The sequence below is a fragment of the Dermochelys coriacea genome, chromosome 13 (genome assembly GCF_009764565.3).
Source record: "Dermochelys coriacea isolate rDerCor1 chromosome 13, rDerCor1.pri.v4, whole genome shotgun sequence".
Lineage (NCBI taxonomy): Eukaryota > Metazoa > Chordata > Testudines > Dermochelyidae > Dermochelys > Dermochelys coriacea.
In genome coordinates, this window is record NC_050080.1 from 41,061,663 (window position 1) to 41,088,064 (window position 26,402).

The 26,402-nt window shown below is 57.6% G+C and overlaps 2 protein-coding genes across 6 annotated transcripts in view; both read left to right on the forward strand.

Moving 5' to 3' along the window:
• Nucleotides 1-5: 5 nt before the first annotated feature.
• RAB2B (RAB2B, member RAS oncogene family) lies at nt 6-5,659 on the forward strand. Of its 3 annotated transcripts, none has more exons than XM_038369600.2 (8): nt 6-327; nt 556-627; nt 937-1,004; nt 1,281-1,363; nt 1,459-1,551; nt 1,898-2,009; nt 2,406-2,474; nt 2,802-5,659. In XM_038369600.2, exons 1-8 carry the CDS (start codon nt 282-284, stop codon nt 2,904-2,906), a joined length of 648 nt encoding a protein of 215 aa, XP_038225528.1. In that variant the 5' UTR covers nt 6-281; the 3' UTR covers nt 2,907-5,659. The 3 variants fall into 3 exon arrangements, with proteins under 3 accessions (XP_038225528.1, XP_038225531.1, XP_038225530.1); XM_038369603.2 differs by having other exon boundaries at nt 152-191; XM_038369602.2 differs by lacking the exon at nt 556-627 and having other exon boundaries at nt 244-327.
• Nucleotides 5,660-10,480: 4,821 nt separating this feature from the next.
• Nucleotides 10,481-26,402, forward strand: part of CHD8 (chromodomain helicase DNA binding protein 8) — a 28,903-nt gene continuing 12,981 nt past the window's right edge. Inside the window, exons 1-15 of one of the 3 annotated variants that reach the window (XM_038369337.2) lie at nt 10,481-10,659; nt 16,186-17,069; nt 17,202-17,576; nt 18,032-18,399; nt 18,846-18,960; nt 19,244-19,432; nt 19,669-19,737; nt 19,977-20,032; nt 21,311-21,428; nt 22,988-23,071; nt 23,390-23,527; nt 24,627-24,748; nt 24,910-25,153; nt 25,770-25,946; nt 26,203-26,346. In XM_038369337.2, the coding sequence (XP_038225265.1) occupies nt 16,338-17,069; nt 17,202-17,576; nt 18,032-18,399; nt 18,846-18,960; nt 19,244-19,432; nt 19,669-19,737; nt 19,977-20,032; nt 21,311-21,428; nt 22,988-23,071; nt 23,390-23,527; nt 24,627-24,748; nt 24,910-25,153; nt 25,770-25,946; nt 26,203-26,346 (2,931 nt within the window). In that variant the 5' untranslated portion in view covers nt 10,481-10,659; nt 16,186-16,337. Of the gene's footprint in view, nt 10,660-15,291; nt 15,423-16,185; nt 17,070-17,201; nt 17,577-18,031; nt 18,400-18,845; nt 18,961-19,243; nt 19,433-19,668; nt 19,738-19,976; nt 20,033-21,310; nt 21,429-22,987; nt 23,072-23,389; nt 23,528-24,626; nt 24,749-24,909; nt 25,154-25,769; nt 25,947-26,202; nt 26,347-26,402 lie in introns of those variants that run through there. The other 2 variants (XM_043495477.1, XM_043495478.1) reach the window with 2 other exon arrangements.

The following is a 26,402-nucleotide window of genomic DNA, read 5'->3' on the forward strand; positions in this document are numbered from 1 at the left end:
GCGGCTTCCAGCTGGAGAGCAATCGAGTTTAGCTATCCCAGAGATAGAGCGGCGCAGGAAGTGGATAATAGAGTCGGCAACCGGGTGGAGGATAGAGCGTACCGGAAGTAGAACATAGAATAGGCCCCGTGCTGGGATAGAGCGGCGCCACTCGCCGGAAGTAGTGCAGTGGAGACTGGAGACGGCACAGGGTGGGGATAGAGCGGCTACTAGATGTAGAGCAGTAGAGTCGGACATTGGGCGGGGACAGAGAGGCCCTTGGCGGACCTGGTTGGGGCGTCATGTCTTATGCCTATCTTTTCAAATACATCATCATCGGGGACACTGGTACCAGGGGTTTTGTGGGGGAGGGGCGCTGGCCCAGCGGTCCTGTGGGGGAGGGGCGCTGGCCCAGCGGTCCTGTGGGGGAGGGGCGCTGGCCCAGCGGGGGGGGCTCACTGCCTACCCCCAACCCCACCTGGCCCCGCGCTCCCATAGTGCGGGGCGGGCCGGGGGGAAACGCAGCTTCAGCCCCCAGGCGGGGCCGGGCCTGAGAATCTCATTTTGTGCCCCCAGGTGTCGGGAAATCCTGTCTCCTGCTGCAGTTCACGGACAAGCGCTTCCAGCCCGTCCATGACCTGACCATCGGTGACAGCGGGGGGGCACCGGCTGGCTGGGGGGGCAGGGCTGGGCTGGGCTAGCAGGGGCTGCGGGTCGGGATTGGGGGACACCGGCTGGCTGGGCTGGGCTGGGCTACGCTACGCTAGCAGGGGCTGCAGGTCGGGATTGAAGGCCACCGGCAGGGTTCAGCTAGCAGGGGCTGCGGATCGGGAGTGAGGGGGTGAGCCCCCAGCTGTGGGTCGGGAGTGAGGGGCGCTGGTGGAACTGTGTACTATACTGCGCCTGCCCCATTGGGCCCCCCTTTTGATGGTTTCTGATGTTGTGTCTTTCTGCCAGGTGTGGAGTTCGGAGCTCGGATGATCAACATTGATAGCAAACAGATCAAGCTGCAGATCTGGGACACGGTGAGACGGGGCAGACGCTGGCAGGGAGGCTGCATTCACAGTTGTGGGGAGAAATGGAGCTAGGATATGTATCTAAGGAGGTGTGGGGGTAGGTAGCTAGGAGCAGTGGGAGTGATGGGGCTGTGGGGTGTGGTTGTGTGGAGGGTGCTAGAGAGAGTTGTACGGGAAGGAGGTGGGTGTGATGCAGGAAATAGGGTGACTTGGAGAGCCAGGGGACCCAGCAGGGAAGTGGAGCCAGGTGAGCAGCTGCATTCACCCCCTTTTTCTCCCATCCAGGCCGGGCAGGAGTCTTTCCGTTCCATCACCCGCTCCTACTACCGTGGTGCAGCCGGAGCGCTGCTGGTCTATGACATCACCAGGTAGGGCCTGGCTCCCTCACCCCACACTCCCCTCCCTCACATGCTCAAAGCCTGTCTGTCCCCACAGCGCCTCCCAACCCCTCTCTTCCCCGCAGGCGGGAGACCTTTAACCACCTGACCTCGTGGCTGGAGGACGCTCGGCAGCATTCCAGCTCCAACATGGTCATCATGCTTATCGGTAACAAGAGGTAACTGAGGGGGTTGGGGTCCAGGCCAGGTCAGGTCCATGCAGAGACCTTCTGTCAAGGAGCTGGGGGAGCTGCCAGGGGGTTTCTCATCTCCGTGGGGTGCAGGAACCCCCAGGGGGTGGGTGGGGGCAGGGCTGACATCTGCTGGGTCAGATGGGAAGCTGGCTCTCAGTAAGGGAATTTTCTGGACGGTGCAGGGATCCAGGGTGAAGCATGTTCAGCCCTGCCAGGAAAGGCTCCACAGCCGAGGGCAGGGCTTCCAGCATTGCCCTTGGGGGCCGTAGGACTCACTGGGGCAGGACCCCTGCCCAGCCATGCTCACCCCCTATCCCTGGTGTCCCTGCAGTGACCTGGAGTCCCGGCGGGATGTGCAGAAAGCAGAGGGAGAGGCCTTCGCTCGGGAACATGGGCTGGTCTTCATGGAGACCTCAGCCAAGACATCCACCAACGTCGAGGAGGTGACCAAGGGGAAAGGGGGCTGGGATGATGGCCCGGGACTGCCCCTTCCCACCTGCTCTCCTGCAGTCCCCCCCATCTGCCCACCTGCTCTCCTGCCCTATCCCCCAACCTGCTCTCCCACCATGTCCCCCCGCCTGCCCACCCGCTCTCCCACCCCATTCTTCCCTGTTCTGCCCACCCCATTCCCACACCTTCCGCTTGGCCAAGACAGCTGCCAGTGGCAGAGGGGACCTGGGATAACTTCTCACAGTCCCCCACTCCACACCCTGTTACACCCAGGAGTCCCTGTCCTTACAGCAGGGCTAGGGGGTGCACCTGGGAACCACATCTTGGGTGTAGGGGAGAGACGCCCCCAGGCCAGCCTGCTTTCAGCCCCACATGTGTTGGGTTTTCAGGCCTTCATTGACACAGCCAAGGAAATCTACAGGAAGATTCAGCAAGGGCTCTTTGATGTCAACAACGAGGTGAGCCGGACCCCCTCACTCCCTGCCCCACCTGGGCCCCATTGCTCATCCCCCGGGGCCTGCAGGGCCTCATGGCTTGGGGGTTCCCTGGCACTGCTGTCCTGGACACCTGGGTTCCCACTTCCTCTCCCAGGCATATGCTGTGGGAATGAGTGCCCCATGCTGCTATCTCGGATGCCTGGGTCCCTTCCCCTAGGGGCCAGGAGCTCTGTGAGATCTTCTAGGGGAGATGGGATCCCATTCCCAGACCCAGTGTCTTGTTGCAGGGCCCCCGGCGGCAGCACCATCCCCTGTGCACACCTTAGTAACCTCCTCTCTCTCTTCTAGGCGAATGGCATCAAGATCGGGCCCCAGCAGCCGTCAGGCACAGCCCCTGGCGCCGGCTCTCGCCACAGCCCCCAAGGCTCAGGAGACAGCTCAGGCTGCTGTTGAGCCCCTCGTTGCGCACTCTGGTGCATGCCAGTGCCCCTGGAGTGGGGTGAGGGGGTCATCCTCTGCTCCCCTGGGACTGAGACCAGCCCACCCCGGTCCCTGGTGGGGAAGGTGGCTCCCTTCCTGAGCTGTGGAGGTGGGAGGGAGCTCATGACTCCTGTCCCGACCCCATAGAGAGGAACAGGTGTCCCCTGACTCATGCCTGGGAGGTGGTTAAAGATCCTGCCCGTGGTTCAACCCCCCCCCAAACATTCCTTCTTGTAAGCTGGGGTGGGGGGCAGAGGCAGAGCCGGGTCTGGAATCTCCCCTCGTCAGTGCCTTCTCGCTTCAGCTGCATCTCTTGCTGCCCAGGCCCCAGCGAGACCCCCCGCAACCCTTCCCTGGGGCTTGTGGGTCCCAACTGGGGACCCCCCCACATCCTGTTTGTGTGTTCCTGGCCAGGTGCCCAGCCCCCATCCCTCAGCCTGTATTGGCTTTTATTGTGTACTCACTCTCTGTGGCTCCTCATCTTATTAAACGTATGCATGTCTGCAATCTGCACTCACTGCATCTCTGCTTATGGAGCAGGGCACCATGGTGTGGTCCTTCCTCTCCCAGAGCCCGGGAAAGAACCCAGGACTCCTGGCTCCCAGTGCCCACTGCTGTAACCTTCTAGGCTGCACCACTGATGGGAGATTTATTCTCTTGTCAGCGTGGGCAGGACTCAGTTTTTCTAAGCTTTCTGGGGGCTTCAGGCACTGAGTTCCCCATTCACTGGGCACCCAGTTCCCTTAGGGAGCTCTGAACATCTGGGCCTCAATGTCTCCGGCCGCAGGGGAAGCATGCTGACAACACAGAGGTATAGACACTGGTGATGGGGCCATAGACTGCGTTGAGTAACTGGTGCAGCTGGGGGAGCGTTTTACAGTCAGGACTGGGGTTTGCAAAGACCCCAACTCCCCTTGTCTCTCAGCTCAGGTCAGCGTCATTCCCAGAGGGAACAGACAACCATGTGCCCAGCTTCCATTCTTGCCTCTCAGCTCTGGGGAAAGCTCCCTAAAGATACCCCTTGGCCTCCTCCGAACCCTGTGTGCACTGCTGCAGGCAGCTGGAGGGCTGTGCTGGCCGGTGGCTAAGCACTGCCTACATTCTACTAAGTCACCCCATCTTACTTCACCCGCCTGCAGAGTTTGGAAGGTTTTTGGCCTTTATCTGCATGGGAACGTTGCACCGGTTACACCAGGGATTTCAAACTCAAATCACCACGAGGGCCACATGAGGACTAGCACATTAGCACGAGGGCTGCATCACTGACACCCTCGCCCCCCACTGCCCCTGGCCCTGCCCCACTCCACCCTTTCCATGAGGCCCTGCCCCTGCCCTGCCTCTTCCCACCCCTTCCCCGCCCCCATTCCAACCCCTTCCCCAAAGTCCCCACCCCAACTCCGCCCCTGTCCCTGCCCTCCCTCTTCTCCGCCTCCTCCCCTGAGGATGAGGCTCCCCGCTCCTCCCCCTTCCCTCCTGGAAAGCTAAGCGCTGCCAAACAGTTGTTTGGCGGAGGGAAGCGCCTGGAGGTAGGCGGAGGAGCGGGAATGCGGCGCACTCGGGGGGAGCTTGGCGGCCACAGCAAATAACTTGGGGGGGGAATGGGGGGCATGGGGATTTTGGCAGGCCACAGCAACCCCTGGGTTACACGCTGATTGGTTTGAACCTGGCGCTGGACCATGTTGGACGCTACAATTCCTGTTCCCAATTGTAAACTAAACTGAAATAGGTAGGGTGACCAGATGTCCTGTTTTTATAGGGACAGCCCCTTTTTTGGGACTTTTTCTTATATAAGCGCCTATTACCCCCCACACACACCCTGTTCCGTTTTTTCACAGTTCCTATCTGGTCACCCTAGAAATAAGCCACTTCTAAACCCAGATGAGAGACAGTGCCATGTTTTGTTCTGGCTTGGATGTCTGTGTTGGAATTCGCAGGTTGGCTGCGTTAGACTGATGCAATTTCCCCATGTAGATGATACTTCAGGGGCTGTCTACTCAGAAAAGTTAATCTGAATTCACTTTTAAAGTAGATTCCTTAAAGTGCATTAAACCCCTGTGTGGACGCTTTTATTATTTAGAATTAAAGTGAGCTGAATACAGTTTAGCTTAATTCATTTTGGTTGTAAATTAAAATCAACTGAATTAGCATCACTTTAATTCTGAATAAGAGCATCCATACAGGGATTTAATCTGGTTTAATGGCTCCATTTTAAATTCACCCCTTAGATCGCAAGCTGCTTGAGGTGGGGACAGTTGGATATTCTGTGTCTCCTGGACCAAGTGGGCCCCCAACCTGCTGTGCTCTTTGTGTGCTACTGCTGTATACCTGTTACTAGCATAATAGCCCTGGGGGGTGGGCTCATTGGATTTTGGACAAAAATGTTTTGCTGAAAAATAGGATTCCACCTCTATAAACATATAGATTCCCCCCTTCCCATAAACATTTAACAATTTAAAATATTTTGAAGGGGAAAATATTGCAAATTTTTGGTTTGAAATTGTGGGGAAATGTCAACTTTCTCACATTTTTATTTTCTTGCTTTTTCTATGGGGGGAAAAAGGAGTTTAAAAGGTTTTTAAAGTTGGAGAATGGGAGGAAGAACCCCTTTATTTCTCGTGTCTACATTTTCCCAGTGAGAAAAAAACGTTTTAACAAAAAAAAGTGATCATTGTTCTACTTTTTTTTTTTTTTCCTCCAGTGAGGTAAAAAAGGAGAGAAAGGGAATTAATTAAAAAAAAAAAAAATAAGTGAGAGAAGGAAAAACCAAGAAAATCCTTTTTTTAATGACGTAAATGTTTGTTTACAAACACTTTGAAACAAAACTTGTTTCGAATTTTGAAACAAAAACAATTTAAAAAGTTTAAAATGTTGAAGAAACAAAAATTGTTCATTTTCTGTTGAAGCTTTTTGTAAAGCAAACTTTCGACCCATCACTCAAGTTCAGAAGATAGTTTTGAGGCACATGTTGGCTTTGTTAGGGAAAGTCCCAGCTTGCAAGCCTAGGGACTTGCACGGTCTGTCTACGCTACACAGGCTATGCCAGCTTGCGCTGCATCTCCAGAAGTTTTTCTGTCTGTGGAGGAACGTGACCTCACCAAACAACATGAGTTGTGCTGACAAGCCATTTTCTGCCCGCAGAGCTGGGGCTTTGTTGGCGTAGCTGTGTTTTGTTCACACCCCTGGCTGACGTATCCATTAAGTGTAGACAAGGTTTTAGCATCTCCTGGGACAGGACTGACCTGAGGGAGTCCAGCCCCACAGGGAAGCTATCTGGGAGTTATGAATTCAGTCCAAAATTTGGGGATTTTAGGGTTTGTTTTGGGGCAGTTTTTTTATTTTATTTTAAAAAGAAAATGAGCAATTTTAATTTCATTCAAACATTTTGATTAGTTTTTGTTTGGTTGTTTTTTTCCTGTTTCGGGGGGAACGGGACTTTGGGGAGGGAGCCCTAGTTTTTCTGGTTCCCCTTTTTTCACGGGTGATGGGTTATTTAAACTTTTGAAACTGTCAAATGGTTTCATTTCAGAATAGCGGGAGTCGGGGGAATTCCTCCTGTCCCTCACTTTTACATCCCCTCCCTCTTTTCCTGGGGCAAGGAAAGGGGAGGGCTACTGGAGGAGAGAAGGAATTCCCCCACTGTTTGTAGAATACAATTTTTGACTTTGTTTAAAAAACAATAAATCTTTTTCTGTGGGAAGTGGCTTTGCGGAAACACCCCTTTGGGATTAAAAAGCTTTTTTGGAGGAAAATGTGTTGAGCTGCTCCAGGTCTCAGGATCAAGCTGGAAGGGCTGAGAATCCCAGCTGGTGGATGCTTTCACCAGACACCAGTCACTGGGCTTTGTACAGAAGTTAGACTAGGTGAGCCAGTGCTCTCTGATGGAAGGATTGGAGCGGTTTTGTGGGCATTTCTCCCTGCACTTCTCAGACACCTTGGAGCTGCACTGGACCATCTGGGTGTGAGACGTGGCCCTGCATAGGCTGGCTGGGTTGAGCCCCTGGAAAGCACAGCAGTGACTAATACATGGGTCAGAGAGACTAATGTTTCTGGGCATCTCTCTGGGGAGAATGAATTTGACCGGTCACCCACCCAGCTGTCTGTCCCTCCCCCTGCAGTGTCTGTCCTCATCTACCCACCCTGTCCTTTCACTGATAACATTACATATTTCTACCTGGTGTCTGTCTCCACACTTTCTAGCCATCCCCATACACACCTGCTTTTTTCTCTGCCTCTGTCCTCCCATCCCTCCTCAGTCTGCCTGTCTGTCAGGACTCCTCTTCGTTTCTTTGTGACCCTGGATGTCGAATAAACCCTGCCCCTGCCTCAATGTGCCTGTTTTATTTGAATCCCACTGGGGCTCAGCTTCCTTTGTGAAGACTGGGTCCTGGGCCATAGGCTGCAGCCCTGAGACCAGGGGCATGGCGCTGACTTCAAGCAGTGACCTCTGAATGAAGAGCAGAAATGGAGCAAGGCAAGCAGGCTTTTAACGCTCCGGGGTCGAGCAAACAGCTTTGTTCCCACCCTGCGATGGTGCCTCTGAGCGTGCCAATGCAGGGGGCAATGTGGGGCAGAGGCCCCAAAAAGTCCCACAGGAAGCGGGCGCTGCTGCAGGGTTTGTCCTCTCACTGACAGAAGCTCTGTTGGCCATACCCTGATCCTAGCTGTAAAATCCTCAGGGACCTGGAGGGGAGTAAGCCCCACCATCTCTCTGTTCACTGCCCTGGAATTTCCTTCACATCTCCCAGAGCCCAGAAGGCACCTAGACTTAAGGCCTGCTTATACACAGTGTTGTCCAGATTAACCCCACATATGGACGTTCTTATTCCAGAAGAAGAGTTCTTGGCTTCTGTTTACCACTGTGCATGCTTTGCCAGGGTAACTATAATAGCTAGACCAGAAACCCTCTTAGTGTGAACACAGTTTATACCAGCAAGAAAAGATGGTGCTTTTGCTGGCACTTCCAACGGATGCCTTGTATACACTAGAAAAGCTTTTCTGCCATAGCTGGACCAGTCTAACTACACGGGCAAATCCTCCTGGTGGAGATAAAAGTGCGCACATGCCAATATAAATCCATCTACTCTCAAGCTTAGAACAGGTATGTGGGTAACAAAACTACACCTGGTGAAACAGCTCTGCTCATATCAATGGTAAATTTAGACCAGGTCTTCAAGTGAAAGAGCTATACCAGTAGAAGAGGAGTATTGCTAAGAGCTTTGCTGGCACACCTTTGTGAGTCAGGGATCACACTGCTTCACAACCCCAACCCATAAACCTGTGTCGACAGGAGTCTACAGTGTAGACAGCGCCTGAGGGTTTATGTACATGTGTAGTTTTCCTGATTATAACTCCAGAAGTGGGCATTTTTAGGGATTGTCTACATGGGGATGTTAATCCCGTTTGTGGCAGGGCATGAATTTAAAGCGGAATAGTTTAGAATAACTTCCTGTGTTGTATGTTTTTATTCTACAATAAAGTCTTGTTTACATGGGGGCACTCAGAAAAATTAGTCTGTATTAAAGATGTGAATTACAGAATAAGAGCATCCGCACATGGAGTTTTTCAGAATAGCTGTTCTACTTTAAATTCACACCCTGCCTTAATCAAGAGCAACTCCATGTGTAGAACAGCCTTTAAGATTCTGAAAACCAGGATTGACACCATTTTATTCCTTTGAAAAATGGGAATTAGAGGGCTAAAGTAAATCTCTCCTGTGGTAATACCCAGAAATAGGGTTACGTGGGGAGGAGAGACTTGCACCTCCCACTCAGCTACCAGCTCTGTCTCCCTCCTGACCTCTCCATCCCCCCACGGGGCTAGAGGGGAAAGGGGCTCTGCAGTAGAGGTATGAGCTGCCTCATTCATCTCAGTGTGGTGCTTTCAGCTGACAGATTTATCTTGATGCCATACCAGTGAGTGTGAGCTGCCCCATTCATCTCAGTGGGGTGTTCACCTCCCCCATATCCTGGGGTGCACTACTTTTAAGGCAGATTACCAAAATGCATGGATGGTAATCTGAAAGCCAATTTTTCCACCAAATGCATCCGATAAAGTGAGCTGTAGCTCACGAAAGCTTATGCTCAAATAAATTTGTTAGTCTCTAAGGTGCCACAAGTACTCCTTTTCTTTTTGCGAATACAGACTAACACGGCTGCTACTCTGGAATCTGAAAACTGTAAGCAGCTCACTTGTGTTGAGGGTAGAAGGGGGGGTTCTGTCCCTAGAACCCCTTCACCAAATTCCTTCAAATTCGCAGCACAACTCCTACTCCAGCTCCTGTTGGTGGTCTACCAGCAATCAAGATGATCTCACTGTGTATGTGGATTTTAGTGCATTTTGAAGACTAAAAGAAGCTAATTTTGTGTGGGGCAGAATCTTGGGAACCATTGGATCAAATTACCCTAAACACAGGTCACTAATTCTTCCCCTAGGCTTAATGAAGCCAAGCAATTTTCAGGACAGTCTGAGTATGCCTGCGGATTTTAGAGCCTTTTGAATTGGCTACTCTTTAACAAAAAGTTCTGCCCTTGAGGCTGACTGTTCCACTCCACTTTAAACTCCAACCATAGAAGGATAACAAAAATTTTTTTTTTTGTGCGGGTTGGTGGTTAATTAATGTTTTTTAGCATTTCAGTGTTGCCGGATTTAATCATTTTATTGCAAGTCTTGGACATTGGGTGTTTCTCTTAAAGCCCCAGCTCCTAGTGTTAGGTGATTATTCCTGGCTCTGCTTCTGGCTTGCTGAGTGACCTTGAGCAGTCACTTCACCATGTCGTGCCTCAGTTTCCCCATCTCTAAAATGCGGGTAGTTATACTGACCTTGTTTTTAAAGCACATTGGGATCAACACAGATGAAAAGCAATAGATAGAAGATAGAGATTATTTTAATTGATTATATGAGACTGCCAGCTTTCTTACTTTGTAAAGAGAGTTTCTGGCCCTGCTGTTGGATGAGAAAAGTTGGAAAAGTGACCACCCTTAAAGTCTTTAAAAAAAATTAAAAAGAAGCGTAAATTATCCTTGTTTACAAAAAACCTCATGATTTTTAAACACAATCCCATTAATTTAAAAGACAATCTCATTACTATTGAACCCAAGCCCAGGATTTCTAACCCTGATCCCTTGAATTTAGGCCCATCTCATGATTGGGGGGTGAGCTGATTTATGGTTTTTGGACACTTGGGTCAGGCAGACTGTTCACCAGCAGGGCATTGGAGGGTGATGGGGCACTGCGAGTGTGGGGTCACCCATGGGTTAAATAGGAGTCCCCCCTCAAAATACACTCAGCATCCATTCCACATCAAGGTGGCTATACCACATAGCTGACCTACCCACTGCCTGACTGAGAAAGGGGTGTAAAAAATTACCCATAACAGGTTTCCAAACGAATGGGGGGGATAAATCCACAAACAACGGGTTTATTAAATTATTATTATTATTATTTTAATTCAGGCACCACTCAAGGCAGACCCGCGCGGGCGAGGCCCCTCTCTCCCTCCCCCTCCTCTCTGCGGAGACTTCCTGGTCGGCTCTCAGCCTAACCTGCTGGCTGGCCCCGCCTCCTAGGCCGCCGGGCCCGTCGCCGCGGCCGGGCGAGGTGGGCGGGGCTTGGAGGGGCTGCGGGTTAGGTTGCGCCGCCCATGCTCAGCTGCCTTGTTCTCTCTCCCGGGGAGGGGGGGCAGCGCCGCGAAGGGTGAGGCCGAGGCAGCCGCAGGGGAGACCCCAGGTAAGGTCCCCGCCCCCCTGCCCGGCAGGGGTATTATGGGATGGCGACGTGCCCGTCTGCGGGATGCAGGCCAGGCAGGGAGATTCCCCCCCCCGAGAGGGATGGTCCAGCCCGCATCCCGTAGGGGATAATGGGGGGGCGCGTCCACACTGCACTCGAGGGGGGGGCTGGGTCCACACTGCACTGGAGGGGGGGCTGGGTCCACGCTGCACGGTGGCAGGGGGCTGGGTTCACATTAGGATTGGGGGGGCTGAATCCACATTGTACTGGGGGTCCATGTCACCTTGTCCTTGGTGGGTGGGGGAGGGGTAAAGATTGGTGGGGGGAGGAAGCATCCAGGTAGCCCTTTCCTGGGGGGGGCAGGGAACACATGGGGGGGATTGGTGCATCTGTGCTGTGCCGTTCTGGGGGGGCACAGGGAGAAGATACATCGTGCTGCCCCTTGTGGGAGGTTTCTGTGGGGAGGGTGCTGCCCAATCTTCCCTCTGGAGTGAAATCCCTCCTTTCCACATCCCCTCTAGGGCCTGGGAGTCCCCTGCCTGTGGGGTTGGAGGTGGGGTTGGTTAGCAGTAGAGGGCCATCCACTCAGGTTGGTCCCATGTTATTGTATTGAGTGGGGAGACAGTGTGGATGATGTGGGGTGTCTGCAATAGCACCTTAGTCCCTCTCCGTGGGGTTCTGAACCCTTGTCTTCCCATGGCTTGTCTCTGGTTTTCTTCTCCCCTTGTGTCTGGTAATACTCAATTCTCCCCTCCCCATGGTGCATAGGGGTAGGTAGGCCCCATGTGTACCCAGGGGGTGGCTGCAGTACAGAGGGGAAGGGCTGGAAGGTGGGGGCACCTGTGGGAGGGTGAGGCACATGATGTTGGAGCCCCGTTACAAGGACTATCGGGGATCTGAGAGATATCAGCCCAAGATCCTATCAGATATTTTCAGTGGGAGTTTTGGGGCTGGGGAGAGGCACCAGCTTGGTGCCTGTGTGTTGCAGGGGCAACTCAGGTGAGGGGAAAAGTATTGAAGGACACTGGCAGAGCTGTGGGTGGGAGCCCAGGGCTGGGCTAGCAGGGGGTTGCAGGTCCGGAGTGAGGCACTGAGAAAATTGTGTGCGGGGAGCCCAGCCAGGGATTGCAGGGGTCTGTGGGTCAGGAGTTAGGGGCACTGGCAGTGCTATGGGTGAGGAGCCCCAGGTCAGGGATAGCTGCTGTTTGTGGGTTGAGACTGAGGGGCACAGACAGACCCTTGCCTGGCATACATCACCCACCTGCTCCCGAATGTTGAGGGTCCCATGTGGGCCAGGACAGAGCTTTGTACAGTATTGCAGGGCTGTCGGCGTGGGTGATGGGGAGTAGCAGGGTGCAGCAGGCTGTGCTGTGCAGCGTGGCAAGGGATGGCAGGCTCTGTACAGCAGCAGGGTGTGCGTGTGCAGCTCAGACCAAGTGATGGCATCGGGGGAGGAAGGGGGATGATCTCTGGGCCAAGTGGGGGCTAGCACATGGGGGCCCTGGTAGCTGCAGCACATTGCGTGGCTGTGAGGGGACAGAGGATGCATGCTCTTCTCTGTGTGTGAACCCTAGAATGACGAAGGACCTCTTTGACATGAACCCGAGATTCTGCAGCTGTTGCCTTCCCCTTAGTCACTGCCTGGCCAAGCCAGATCATTGGCACCCTCCTGACTCTGCAGTTTGCCCATTGAGGCCCTTAGCTGAGTGCATTTGAATCCCTGAGCCCTGGAGTGGGGGGTGCTCCCCAACTCCCATTGTTGCCCAGTCACATTGCTAGCTCCAGGCTGTTTTCCCATCAATAATGTTGTGCAACCTGGATGCAAGGTCATTGCCCGGCAACAACCCCAGCCTGTCCCCCAAGGCAGGGATGCTATGTTGAGGGGAGAATGGAAAGTTAGTTTTCTCCCCTCCTGTCCCATCACACACTCACCCCGGGGGCAGCCCCTCACCCTGGTACAGTGGGATGGCCTTGGATCCCTCCCTGCGAGGACCCTTCCGACCCCCAGGACCTACCTCCAGGAACGTGTCCTCAGGTGGGAGCTGGGGTTGGCAGTGGAGTCCTGATCCCCGTCACATGGCCCAAGCCCAGCTGAGCTCCACAGGGCCACGGTATGGGGGAATCCCTGTTTTATGCCGACACTCCCAGGGAGCATGGCATGGGCTCCCAATGTCAGTTTTGTGCTGTGCTGCGGGCGGGGGACGGGAGGACGCATGCAGAGAGAGGGTATGTGGCGTGGGTGTGAGCCTTCAGCAGAGCTTGGTTAATAATGGGTGGGTGCCGGGCAGTGGGGGTCACAGTGTAGCCCAGCTGGGGGTTGTGGTATGGGGAGCATAATGGCTGAGGTGCCCTGGGGGTTCAGCTGGCGCAGAGTGAGCATGGGGGATGGGCGCTTGCAGATAGCGCTGAGAGGGGCTGTTGGGAAAGGTACAGGACTAAGGGTTGCACCCCCACCCATCGGCTTGTTGGGTGTTACTTTCGGCTCTGGGGTGTATGGGGGGTATCTCTGGGCACAGTGGGGAGAGGGCAGCTGGAGGAGTTGTGGGGGGCCTTGGAAGCGGCTGCATCTTGCACAGCCCTGCGGGGAGGCTGGTAGGTATGTGCTGGGGTGGGTGGGTGGCTGGAGCCCCAGGCCTGTCGTGGAGTGGGGTAATAGATTGGGGGAGTCTCTGGTCTCCTGGGGGGGAGTTGGTGTGTGGCACAGGGGTGTGGCAGAGGTCGGCCCCAACATGTGTTTGGGGAGTCATGGCGGGGTTTAGCACTTAGCACCTGCATCCCTGGGCTGGCTCTGGGAGTGACTCGGGGGTGCAGCAGCTCGAGGGGGAAAGGTGGGGGAAGGATGGGGGGGCTGAGGTGGGTTTTTCTGGGGGGGTCTGCTGGGTGGGGTGGGATGTTGGGGTTCTCAGGAGCTCTGGGAGGTGTCTTGGGGGTGATGGGGGGGCCGGGAGGAGGGTCTTTTGGGGGTGGAGTTGGGGGGGTCTCTTGTGTGGGGCTGGAGGCGGTGGGTGTCTGTGGGGCCAGGCTGGGGGGATCCTGGGGAGCTAGGGGGTGGCGGGTCTTTGTGGGGCCAGGTTGGGTAGGGGCAGGTGTCTGTGGGGCCGGGCTGGGGGTGGTCCCAGGGAGCTGGGGGGGTGTCTGTGGGTCTGGGAAGGGGGGGTCCCGGGAGCTGGTGTCTGTGGGGCAGGCTGGGGGGGGTCCCGGGGGCGGGAGGGGTCTTTCACCGCGGGGCCGGGCCCTGTGTCTGCTGCACTGCTGGAAGCGGCCGGCCCCGGCCCCGCCTCCCGCACGGCCCGGGGGACGGACCCGCCGCCGAGACGCCGGGGTTGGAGCCGCGTCCGGGAGAGCCCGGACCCCGTTGCGTGTGGGGGGCATGTGGGGGGTGCCCTGGGGGTGAGGAGGGAATGGGGGAGCATTGGGGGGGAGGGCATGTGGGGGGAGATGGGGGGAGTATGTGGGAGGTGTGCCCTGGGGACATGTGTGGGGAGATGGGGTGGGGGAGTATGTGGGGGGAGTGCCCTGGGGGCATGGGGTGTGTGCGCCCTGGGGGCATGGGGGGGGAGTATGGGGGGTGTGTGCCCTGGGGGCATGGGGGGGAGATGGGAGGGGAGTATGGGGGGGTGTGCCCTGGGCGCATGGGGGGAGATGGGGGGGCATGGGGGGTGCCTTGGGGGCGAGTATGGGGGGGTGTGCCCTGGGGGCATGGGGGGAGATGGGGGGGCATGGGGGGTGCCTTGGGGGCGAGTATGGGGGGTGTGCCCTGCGGGCATGGGGGGGAGTATATGGGGCATGTGGGGAGCTGTGCGAGAGGCATTGGGGTACTGAGGCAGATTGGGGCAGGGTGCACAAGGGGAGGGAGCCATGTGGGTGGGGTGGGGGAGCACTGGGACTGTGTGGGGGTGAGGTGGAGCAGTATGGGTTGGGGAGAAGGAACACTGAGGGGAAGGGGGTGTGGGAAGCTGTGGGAGAGGGGTTGGGGGCAGGGAGTGGGATGGATGGGGAACACTGAGTTTACAGGGGAGCTGGGGCTAGAGTGAAATGGGGGTTGGGTCGGGGGCTGCAGGGGGATGGTAGTAGTTGTGGTGAGAATGCATGGGGCAGGGGTTGTGGTGAGATGGGGAGCTGGAGAGTTGTGAGGGATTAAGGGAAAAGAGGACACAGGCTGTAGGAGGGTGGGGATAAGATGGGGGAGTATCGTGAGGCACTGAGTGGGGAGAGGATTGGTGGGGCAGGAGAGGGATGGAGATGGGACAGCCTGGGGAACTAGCAGCAGTGAAATAGGGGTTCTGGTATGGTGTGGAGGGGCACGGTTGGTGTAACACTGTGTAGGGAGTGCAGTGTGGGAGGCAGGGTCTGTAACGCTGTGCAGGGGTCTAAGACTGTTTGGGGAAGGGTATGTATAACGCTGTGTGGGGGCAGGATCTGTAATGGTGTGTGTGGGGGGCAGGGTCTGTAACAGAGTGGGGTGCAAGGCCTGTAATGCCGTGTGAGGGTCTAACACTGTGTGGAGAAGGGTATGTGTAACGCTGTCGGGGGGGAGGCTCTAACACTGTGTGGGGGGTGGGGAAGGGTCTAATGCTGTGAGGGGGGTGCGGTGTGGGGGCAGGGTCTGTAATGCTGTGGGGGCTGCAATGTGTGGGGATGGAGGGAGCAATGTGGTGTTTTCCCCAGTTCTGTCTGCTCAGTGCCATCTTGTCCCTCGGACGCTGTTGGGGAGACCTTTTCTGGCACCAGTCTCTGTGCAGCACCCCCCGAGGTGCATTGAGGTGAGGGGGGACTGCTCTGGAATCTTTCAGTTTCTCTGGGGTTGTCCCGAACTCGCCTTGTTGTTTCCCTGCCGTGTCTGGGGACGGGGAGGGCCTGGTGGTCATTCTTGGTTTATTGGGAAGGGGAGGACTATGGTGGGGGGTCTCTTGTTTCTGTGTAGTGACAGCAGGGCAGTTGGGATCCCTGCTGCTGTTGTGTGCTGCGAAAGCAAGACAGTGTGTGGGTCTGAGCGGCGGTTTGGGACAGGATTTGGGGGGTCACTTCTCTTTGGGGACCCTGCTCCTGCTCTGTGGGACTGGTAGCTGTTCAGGCGTGAAGAGGGGGACTCTTGGATACCAGAGATTTGCCCCCTTTTCTGTCTCAGTTGGAGAGTTGGGGTGTTTGTATGGGACATGGGAGAAGCCCAGGGCTTGGAAAGCAGGGGACGATGGGTCAGCATTGCTGGGGCAATGAGGCTGTGGGATGGGATTAAGGGGCAGAGCTGGGATGGCAGAGCACTGTGGGTCAGGATTAAGGGGCAGCAGCAGCAGAACTGAGGCAGCAGGGAACTGTGGGGCAGCGGCAGAGTGGGGATGGCAGGGGGCTGTGGGTCGGGATTAAGGGGCAGAGCTGGGACGGCAGGGGGCTGTGGGGCGGGAGTGAGGAGGGGCACGTACATGGGAGCATCTGGCCTCTCTAGCTGGGAGATACTGGAGGTGATATTGGAGATATCGAGATACTGGAGGTGTGTCCAGTAACCCTCCTCCCGTGTCTCCCATGCAGCCGGACCTGGACTCCTGCTCTTCCTCCTCCATGAGGCCTGGCGCCGCCTGACGTGACCCACGGAGACCCCAATTGTGACGCTCGTTGGGGAGGGGAGCCCCAAACCCCTCCCCACTGTGACAGCTCCCTCTTCCTCCCCCACCCCCACTGCCATGGCTGACCCCATCATGGACCTGTTCGACGACCCCAACCTTTTCGGGTTGGACTCCCTGACGGAAGAAGGCTTTGCCCAAGCACCGCCCGACCCCATCGAAGAGGCGCTGGGACTGTCGGGGGCACTGGACCCCTCCCAGCCAACGCCGCCCCCTGCCACAGAGCCTGCCCAGCCAGAGACACTGCCGGGGCAGCCGAATCCCACACCCGTCTCCCCCCAGCCAGATCCTCCGCAACCAGGGCTCCCCCAGGAGCAGGAGGTGCTGAGCCAGGGGAACCCCTTTATGGGCGTGTCCAGTGCCAGCACTGCTGTGGTGTCCTCCTCCTCCGTTGTGGGGCAGCAGCTGCCGCAAGCTGCAGCCCCCCTGCCAGCCCCCAAGATTGTCATCCTGAAGGCCCCAGCAGGCGGTTCAGTGACAGGGGCCCACGTGGCTCAGATCCAGGCCCAGCCCCAGCCACTGGGGGCAGCCAATGGGGGCAAGGTGACCTTTGCCAAGGTACTGACAGGCACCCCGCTGCGCCCTGGTGTCTCCATTGTCTCCAGCAATGCTGTACTAGCCACCAAGGTGTCCCCCTCAGGTGGCCCCACCACTGTGCACCGGCTAGTCCAGCCTGGCCGGCCCGTCAAGCAGCTGGTGTTGCAGCCAGTGAAAAGCCCGGCGGGGGGCACGGGGGCTGCAGGTGGAACACCCCTGAAACCTGCTGTCACCCTGACATCCGCCCCTGCTCAGGTAAGGAGGCTAGGGGACAGGCATGTCTGACCCCAGTGTGAAAGAGTCAAAGCGCATCCTGCTGACGCTCTGGGGGGAGGGCACTGGAGCGTGGGGGCTGGTGTCTAACCCCCATTGCTCTTTCCCCCGCAGGGTGAGTCGAAGCGCATCACTCTGGTGCTCCAGCAGCCGCAGGGGGGCAGTGGCCCCCCAGGGCAGCGCCATGTGGTGCTGGGCAACCTGCCAGGGAAGATCGTGCTGCAGGGCAACCAGCTGGCGGCCCTGAGCCAGGCCAAGGGGGCGCCAGGCCAGCCGGCCAAGGTGGTGACCATCCAGCTGCAGGTGCAGCAGCCCCCAGGGGGTCAGCCTGGGGGGCCTCACAAGATCCAGCTGGTGCAGCAGCCCCCAGCGGCGGGTGCCTCAGGACAGCAGCCCCCCCTGACGGTCTCCTCCGTTCAGCAGGCCCAGGTGGTGGGTGGCCCAGGGCAGAGGCTGACCGTGCCACTCAAGGTTGTGCTGCAGCCACAGGTGAGCTGAGGATTGGGGCCTGCTTAGGGGGAGCTGCCCAAGGTTGGGGGTGGTGAAGGTGTCTGTGAAGGCTCCCCGGGCCCATTGTGAAATTGGGGTGGGGGGTGACTTTCCCCTAGGCCACTCATCCCCGGGTGGCTCCACATGGGGAAGTCGGCGTCTGAGGAGAGTTTGAGTCAGGGGGTGATGGTCCTGCGCTGGCTCGTCCCACGGCAACTCCCCGGGGGGAAAGTGGGGTCTGAGGGGAAATTGTGTCAGGGGGTGATGGTCTCGTTGTCCTCCCCCTGGCTGGCCTATCCCTCAGCTGCTCCCCTGGGGGAAGGCGGGGTCTGAGGGGAGTTTGGGTCAGAGGGTGATGGTCTGAGGCTGGCTCATCCCACGGGAGCTCCCCGGGGGGAAGGCTGGGGCAGGGGGTCTGAGGGTAGTCAGGGTGATGGTCTCGGCCCCCCCCCCAGGCTGGCTCGTCCCAGGGCAGCTCGCCTGGGCTCTCCGTGGTGAAGGTGCTGAGCAGCAGCGAGGTGGCGGCGCTGTCCGGCCATGGCACGCGCAGTGGCTCAGAGGAGACCCGCAAGCTGGAGCACCAGAAGAAGCAGGAGAAGGCGAACCGCATCGTGGCGGAAGCCATTGCCCGGGCGCGGGCCCGCGGCGAGCAGAACATCCCCCGTGTGCTGAACGAGGATGAGCTGCCTAGTGTGCGGCCCGAGGAGGAGGGCGAACGCAAGCGGCGCCGCAAGGGCGAGCGTGGGGGTCCCAAGGAGGAGAGGCCCCGCAAGAGCCGGGGCCAGGGGGGCTCTGGCAAAAGCAAGGGGCGCAGCAAGCCCAGGTGAGACCCCTCATACAACCCCCCCAGTCCAGAGACGCCCATCTCATCACGCAGTCCCCCCAGGAGAGACTTGACCCCCAGCCCAGAGACGCACGAAACTCAGGGTTGAAGGCTGGAAAGTTTCCCCATCTTCCCCTGTTCCAGCCCTGCCCCACACCTTTCCCCAGCCCCTCTGGATCCATCTGCCCTGCCTTGCCCTTGGTGGGTGCAGGCAGGTGACTGGTCCCTGGTGGGGGTTGTTTTGGGAGCTGCAGCCAGTGCTGGAGGGGTTGGGGCTAGATCTGGGCTGGGGTGGGAGCTGTGCTGGATGCGCTGGCGAGAGGTGGGTAGTGGCTCTGTCTGTCCAGCAGAGTGGAGCCCTGGCCTGCCTTCCCCCTACACTCCTCCCAATGGGGTGTGAGCCCAGCCCCCCCTCACTCTGCCTGTCTGTCCCCCGTCGTCCCCAGCACCATCACCCCCGTAGTGGGGAAGAAGCGGAAGCGGAACGCCTCCTCCGATAACTCTGACACTGAGGCCATTCCAGCTCCATCCCCCCGCGAGGAGGAGGAAAGCAGCATCCAGGTGAGGAGACTGGGAGGTGTGGTGGGGGGGGGGGGTTCATGCACTGCACACGGCGGGGCCTGGGCATACAGGCTATCCGGACACCTGGGTTCCCTGCCTGGGAGGAGAGCAACATGATATCTGCTGGGGGGATTGAGTGGGGCAGGGGGCTGTGCCCTGCACCCTGTGTGTGTGTCTGTCTCACTGCCCTCTAACCCCTTATGTGTGTATGTGGGGCCCCGTCTGGGCTCGGTGTGCAGTATCTGTCCTGGGGTGCCTCTAACATGCCCCACTGCACCCCCAGAAGCGTCGCTCCAACCGGCAGGTGAAGCGGAAGAAATACACCGAGGATCTGGACATCAAGATCACTGACGACGAGGAGGATGAGGAGCTGGACGTGACAGGGCCGGTGCGGCCCGAGCAGCCTCCCGCGCCGCAGCCCCCAGCCCCTGAGCCAGAGGGAGAGACCCTGCCCTCCATGCAGTTCTTCGTGGTGAGTCCACCCCCCAATCTGCCTGGGCCCCAGGGGGATGCAGGGAGCAGAACCACTGCACCCTAAACCTTTCCTTGTGGTAAGCCTGGGGGGCTGGGTGGGAGGGGCCCCAAGAGTGTTTGGGCCGTGAAGTATGATGCAGCTGCGGCTAGGGCCCAGTCTGGGGGGCAGGGTGTGAAAGGCTTCTGCTGCGTGTAATTCCCACTTCCCCCAATCTCTCCTATCCTTGCCCTCAGGAGAACCCCAGTGAGGAGGATGCCGCCATCGTAGACAAGGTGCTATCCATGCGGGTGGTGAAGAAGGAGGTGAGAGCACACACTGCAAGGATGGGTCTGATGCCTCCTGGGCACCAGGCCCCACAGGAGGGGGCCAGGGACTGCGATATGAGGCCTTTCTCCTCTAGGGGGTGCTGGCTGCAGTCTGGCCGCAGAGGAGGAGGGTGGAACTGGGTGCTTTGGTGGGCTTGGGAGGGGGTGGTGTTCAGGGAATTGAGTATAGGGTTTCAGCAGCACTAACTCCTCTCTCTTTCTCGCTCTTTCTCCAGCTCCCCTCAGGGCAGTTCACAGAAGCAGAGGAATTCTTTGTCAAATACAAAAACTAGTAGGTATCATGCCCTTCCCCGAGGTGTCTGGGCACCGCTCCCCCCCCAGAATGCTCTGAGCCCATCTCCTCACCTGCCCCTGCGTGGTGTAGGGAGGGTGCAGCCATATCTCCCCAGCTCTGGTTTTCCCCTGCAAGGGCCTGAGGAGAGGCAGATGGATCTGGAGCACCTAATGCCACAGTCCCTGGGTGGCAGGGGCACTGGGGTTGCTGCTCACTGCTGCACTGCACATGGGCACCAGTGCCCAGCTGGGGAAGGTCAAGGGTGTAGGAGGGGTGGAGGATGGGAGGCATTTAGAGCTGGTTGAAACATTTTCAGCAAAACAGTTTTCCCTTAAAAAAAAAATGCCCCAAAATGCGTCAGCTCTGTGACAATTTCAACCAAACTTTTGACAAGAAGATGCTCGTTCCAGGGATGTCCAGAAAGTAAAAGTGTTTTCTTTTGACTGGCTCTCTTTTGACTCAACTTTTCTATTAACAAATTGGGATGTTCCATTTATGTACATTATCCTGGGACCCAAAGGCCCAGGCAGGTTGTCGGAACCTGGGGCCTTGCCGGGTTGTTTCCATGAAGAGAAATCAGTGATAATCAGGTCTGCTCTTTGCTGCAGTCCTAAAGAACCAACACACAGTCCCATGCCCTGGGACACAATAAGGCAGTTTCCTGGCCCATGCTCTCCAGGCCTGCCTCCGTGGCCAGTCCTGTGTCCCAAAGAGCTCCGTGTCTCAGCTCCCACCCCAGCCCATGCTCCTTGCTTCATCACTCCTTCCTGCTGGCTTTCACCCATGCCCACGTCAACGCCCAGACCCTGCCTCTGGAGCCAGACCCTTTGCCTGGGGGGATGGTTACCTACTGCTCCCAGCAATCACTACCTAATAGGGCATTGAACTGCTCCTTCTGCTTAGCTTGACTGGAGGATGGCCGGTGCGCTGACCAGCTCTGTGGGCCATGGCCGCTGTCGACGCCTGCCAGCATGACATATCATGTTTATATGTCTGTTTTCATATAAAATGAGACTACTTGAAACCATAAATTCATAGGGCTCCACCTTCACCCTATGGAAACGGCGGGTTTCCATGCCCATGGGTCACACTTGTTTTGGGGGTTTTGTTTCTCAGGAGATTCTAAAATTTCTGCTTCTGTTCAGATTCTGAATGGAGAAAACTCCCCACTGTCAAAATTTCCAGGCACGGAATTCAAACTCCAGTTTCTGGCCAGATCTAATATCACTCATGGGGTGTCTGTCCGTTTGCCTAACCCCTCTGCCCTTCCTCCAGCTCGTATCTGCACTGCGAATGGGCCACCATTGCCCAGCTGGAGAAGGACAAGCGAATCCACCAGAAACTCAAGCGCTTCAAGACCAAGATGACCCAGATGAGGCACTTCTTCCATGAGGTACCATGGGGCGGGTGGGTGTGAGCCATGCGGGGACCACAGGGTCTGGGCAACGGTGACACTTCCTGGGGGTACCCAGAGCTGTGAGGCTCCTCGCTACCCCTACCCTGAGTGTGAGGGCAATCCAGCACCCCAACTCTATGGGCAACACAAGAACTGCCCCCTTGGCCTCGCCTGCCCCACTGTTACTGTACAGGTTAGCGATTGACACGCCCCAGTTCTGGGCCCTCGACGCCTCCCCTGGCCACTCGCAGCATCCACATACTTGCTGCTCCCAAAAAGGCAGGACGCCCTCAGATCACTGCTCCCTCAGCTCAGCATTTGGATACATTTAGAGCTGCGGTTCTCAGCCTGCGGCCCATGTGACACACTACCCGTATGGCCCTGAGGGTATCTATTGTGTGGGGGGCAGCCTACGTAACAGAGCCACATATGCAGTCCTTAATGGTAAATAGGCTGAGAACCACTGTTTAATACTGAAAACGAGGATATGGTTTCGTTAACAAAGTGTAGAGATTCCAGTTGCAATAAGTAAAGTATTGGAAAGAGAGAGTGACTAGAAAATGAAACACTACCACCCATTCCAGAGCCTGGACTGACTGAGCTGCAGACTCTCTTGATGAGTATTGCTCACCCACATTCTTTGCAGCCAGGTTGGCTGTGACCCTCCTTTCATGGGACAGGCATGCTGGCTGGCTGCCTCCCGGGTGAAAGCACTGGTGTTCATTGCTTTGCACTCCGAGGTATAGCAGAAATCCTCTGCTGTTCCTCGTATACAGGACGCCCCCACTGTCTGTCATTCCCATAGATGCTGCAATCTCTTACATAGCAGATGGCTCGCTATATAAATAGGTGCACGTTATGAGGCCACAATAATCAATTTGCCAGACAGGGAGACCCTGGAGGGCTTTCACCTTCCTCTGTGGCGTGGGTCACTTGCAGGTTTTAACTAGTGTGAATGGTGGATTCTCTATAACTTGAAGTTTTAAACCTTAGTTTGAGGATGTCAGTAATTCAGCCAGAGGTTGGGGGTCTATTACAGGAGTGGGTGAGGGTCTAGGGCCTGCGACATGCAGGAGGTCAGACGAGAAGATCACAGTGGTCCTTCCTGGCATTAAAGTCTCTGAGTATCTGAGAAGTGTCTGGTCCCATTGGCCTGAAAGCAGCGTTTCAGAAGATGTCGCCACTCTAACTCCAAGCCCTTAAGAACATAATTTCCAGCACAGACCCAGAACTCCGTAAATGTTCTCTGTACGTGCATTTTCTGAGGACTGGCGGCTGGTGGGCTGCCGGCTCACGGGACAGACCTCACTTTCCACCCTTTGGTGAGCTGTGACGTACCTAACTGACCCAGCAGGCCCCTGTGAAGCCCTCTGCCCATGGGCTCCCAGGGGTCCCTTTGGCACTGTGGCCATGGGACTGACTCCTTCCCCACAGCAGCAGAGGGCTGGGAGGATGGGAGCTGGGGGTCGCTGGCCAGGATGGGGTGTGTGGGTGAGTGCCAGCCCTCGGGGAGACTGGGGACAGGGAGAGGGGAGTTATGTACATCTCCTCCCCAGGATGAGGAGCCTTTTAACCCTGACTACGTGGAGGTCGACCGGATCCTGGATGAGTCCCACAGTGTCGATAAGGACAACGGAGAGGTGACCAGGGTGGGGTTGGAGGTTTAGCTGTGGGGGGAACTGGGACAGTGAAGTGGGGTCTGAGGCAGGGGCCAAGGCTCTGGGGCTGCAAACCCCCCTGATTTATGTGGGGTATTGGGGCTTGGAGTGAAGCTCCAAGGAAACTTCACTTCGGGGGTGGGGGTTGAGGACTGGGAACAGGCACCAGTTCTCCCCTCCCAGCACATGGCCCTGGCCTGGTTGGGGAGAGCTGACACTCTCCATGGGGCGGGGATGAGCTGTGGGGGCTGGGTGCCGTGGGAGCCCCTTGTGACCATGAGCCTGTCCCTGTCCCCGCAGCCAGTGATCTATTACCTGGTGAAGTGGTGCTCCCTGCCTTATGAGGACAGTACCTGGGAGCTCAAGGAGGATGTGGATGAGGGGAAAGTTCGTGAGTTCAAACGCATCCAGGCCCGGCACCCTGAGCTCAAACGTGTGGTGAGTGACAATCTCTGGCTCCACCCCCCAGTCCCAGTACTAGGGCTGCCAACTTTCTAATCACACAAAACAGAACACCCTTGCCCTGCCCCTTCTCCAAGGCCCTGTCTACTCCATCCACCCTCCCTCCATCGCTCGCTCTCCCCCGACCCTCACTCATTTTCACCATGCTGGGACAGGGGGTTGGGATGCAGGGGTGAGGGTTCCAGGGTAGGGTGAGAAATGAGGGGTTCTGGATGCGGGAAGGGGCTCTGGGCTGGAGCGGGGGTTGGGGTATTGGAAGGAGTATAAGGTGCGGGCTCTGGGAAGGAGTTTGGGTGCTGAAGGCATTCCGACCTGGGGCAGGAGGTTCAGGGTGCAGGCTCCAGGCAGCGCTTACGTCAGGTGGCTCCTAGAAGTGGCCGGCATGTCCAGCTCCTAGACGTAGGGGCAGCCAGGTGGCTCTGCACACCGCTTGCATCCGCAGGCACCGCCCCTGTAGCTCACATTAGCTGCAGTTCACGGCCACTGGGAGCTGTGGCGCTGGGGTGGGGGCATCGCGTCGAGCCACCGTGGCTGTCCCTCCGCCTAGTAGCCAGCCATCCAGACATCTAGTGGCCTGGTCAAGAGTGCTGACTGGAGTCACGAGGGTCCCTTTTCGACGGGGCGTTCTGCTCGAAAACTGGATGCCTGGCAACTCTACCTGGCACCCTGAGCTCAAATGCGTGGTGAGTGACAGCCCCCAGCTCCACCCCCTCAGCCACCAGCTCTGTCCCCTCAGCCTAATTGCATCCAGGCCCTGAGCTCAGAGGCAGGAGGAGTGACAGCTGTGGCTCCACCCCCTACCCTGGCTCCAGCCACCCTGCTTAAATGAATGGTGAGTGACAGCCCCCATCTTGCCTTCCACCTGAGCCCCCATCCCAAGCTGGCTCAGCCATCATTGCTTCCCCCCCTCCCCCCCAGCTACCTCCCATCCCAAAAGCAGCAGGTCAGGAACGTGGAACACCCATGCATGCTGAGTAACAGCACCTGTCTCCCCTCCGTGCAGCCCCCTCTCCGCCGCTGGCGCAGGGGGTGCTTCTTTCTGCCATGCTGAGGGGGTCCCCCACTGTTCCCGCAGGCCCGCCCCCAAGCCATCTCCTGGAAAAAACTGGAGCTCTCCCACGAGTACAAGAACCGCAACCAGCTGCGGGAGTATCAGCTGGAGGGGGTCAACTGGCTGCTCTTCAACTGGTACAACAGGTGAGCTGGGTCTGGGCGACGCAGGAAAAGGGCGGGCAGGTGAGGCTGGGGTTAGCGCTTTGTCTCCCACTCAGCTGGCAGAACTGTACCCTGGCAGAGGAGCTGAGGCTGGGGGAGGAGGTAGTTGGGGGGGATGCTGACCCCCATTTCTCCCCCCATAGGCAGAATTGTATCCTGGCAGACGAGATGGGGCTGGGGAAGACCATCCAGTCGATCGCCTTCCTACAGGAAGTTTACAATGTGGGCATCCGAGGCCCGTTCCTGGTCATCGCTCCCCTCTCCACCATCACCAACTGGGAGCGCGAGTTCAACACGTGGACTGAGATGAACAGCATCGTGTATCACGGCAGCCTGGCCTCCCGCCAGATGATCCAACAGTACGAGATGTACTGCAAGGACTCCCGGGTACGGGGGAGAGGGGCAGACGCACGGAGCGTGGACACTGACACACGCGTGTATTGCAGGGACTCCAGGGTACCGGGAAGGGGGCAGATGCAGGGGGATGTGGACACAGGCATGTGTACTGCAGGGACTCCGGGGTACCGGGGGGAGTGGGGGTGGCAGATGCAGGGGGATGTGGACAAAGGCATGTGTATTGCAGGGACTCTGAGGCACTGAGGGGGTGGGTAGATGCAGGGGGATGTGGACGTAGGCGCGTGTACTGCAGGGACTCCGGGGTATCGGGGGGAGGGGCAGACTCAGGGGGATGTGGACGTAGGCGCGTGTACTGCAGGGACTCCGGGGTACCGGGGGGAGGGGCAGACTCAGGGGGATGTGGACACAGGCGCGTGTACTGCAGGGACTCCGGGGTACCGGGGGGAGGGGCAGACGCAGGGGGACGTGGACACCAGCACGTGTATTGCAGGCAAGGAGCAGGGGACCCAGCAGGGCAGGCTCTCTGCGAGCCCCAGGAGGTGGGTTTCCTGCCCTGGCATGTTGTGAGGAGGCTGTTCTCAGCTGTGCTGGTTCCCGGTGCAGCCCACCACCACTGTGTCGTCTGATTGCCCTTGCCCCTCTCCAGGGCCGGCTGATCCCTGGTGCCTACAAGTTCGATGCACTCATCACCACTTTCGAGATGATCCTGTCGGACTGCCCTGAGCTGCGGGAGATCGAGTGGCGCTGCGTCATCATCGACGAGGCCCACCGGCTCAAGAACCGCAATTGCAAGCTGTTGGACAGCCTCAAGCACATGGACCTGGTGGGATGACTGTGGGCCCAGAGATGTCCAGGGATGGGATGGAGGGGAGCCCTAGGGGGAGACAGGTGGCTGTGGTGGAGCTAGGCTGGGGCTGTGTCGGGGGACTGCCCAGTGCTGGGGCCCTGAGTGGGGGGTTTGGGGCTCTGTGAGGCGTGGGCCCTGCCTCTGGGTGCCGTGGGGGGTTAGGAGGCTCTGGGAGGCTCTTTGGAGGGAGGGGTAGCGTGGGGCCGCCCCCTGACACCCTGTCCCATGCCAGGAGCACAAGGTGCTGCTGACAGGCACCCCGCTACAGAACACGGTAGAGGAGCTGTTCAGCCTGCTACACTTCCTGGAGCCCTCGCAGTTCCCCTCCGAGGCCGAGTTCCTCAAGGACTTCGGGGACCTCAAGACAGAGGAGCAGGTAAGGGCAGGCGGGTGTCCCCCATCTGTGTGCCTCATCCTGCCCATCACCACCCC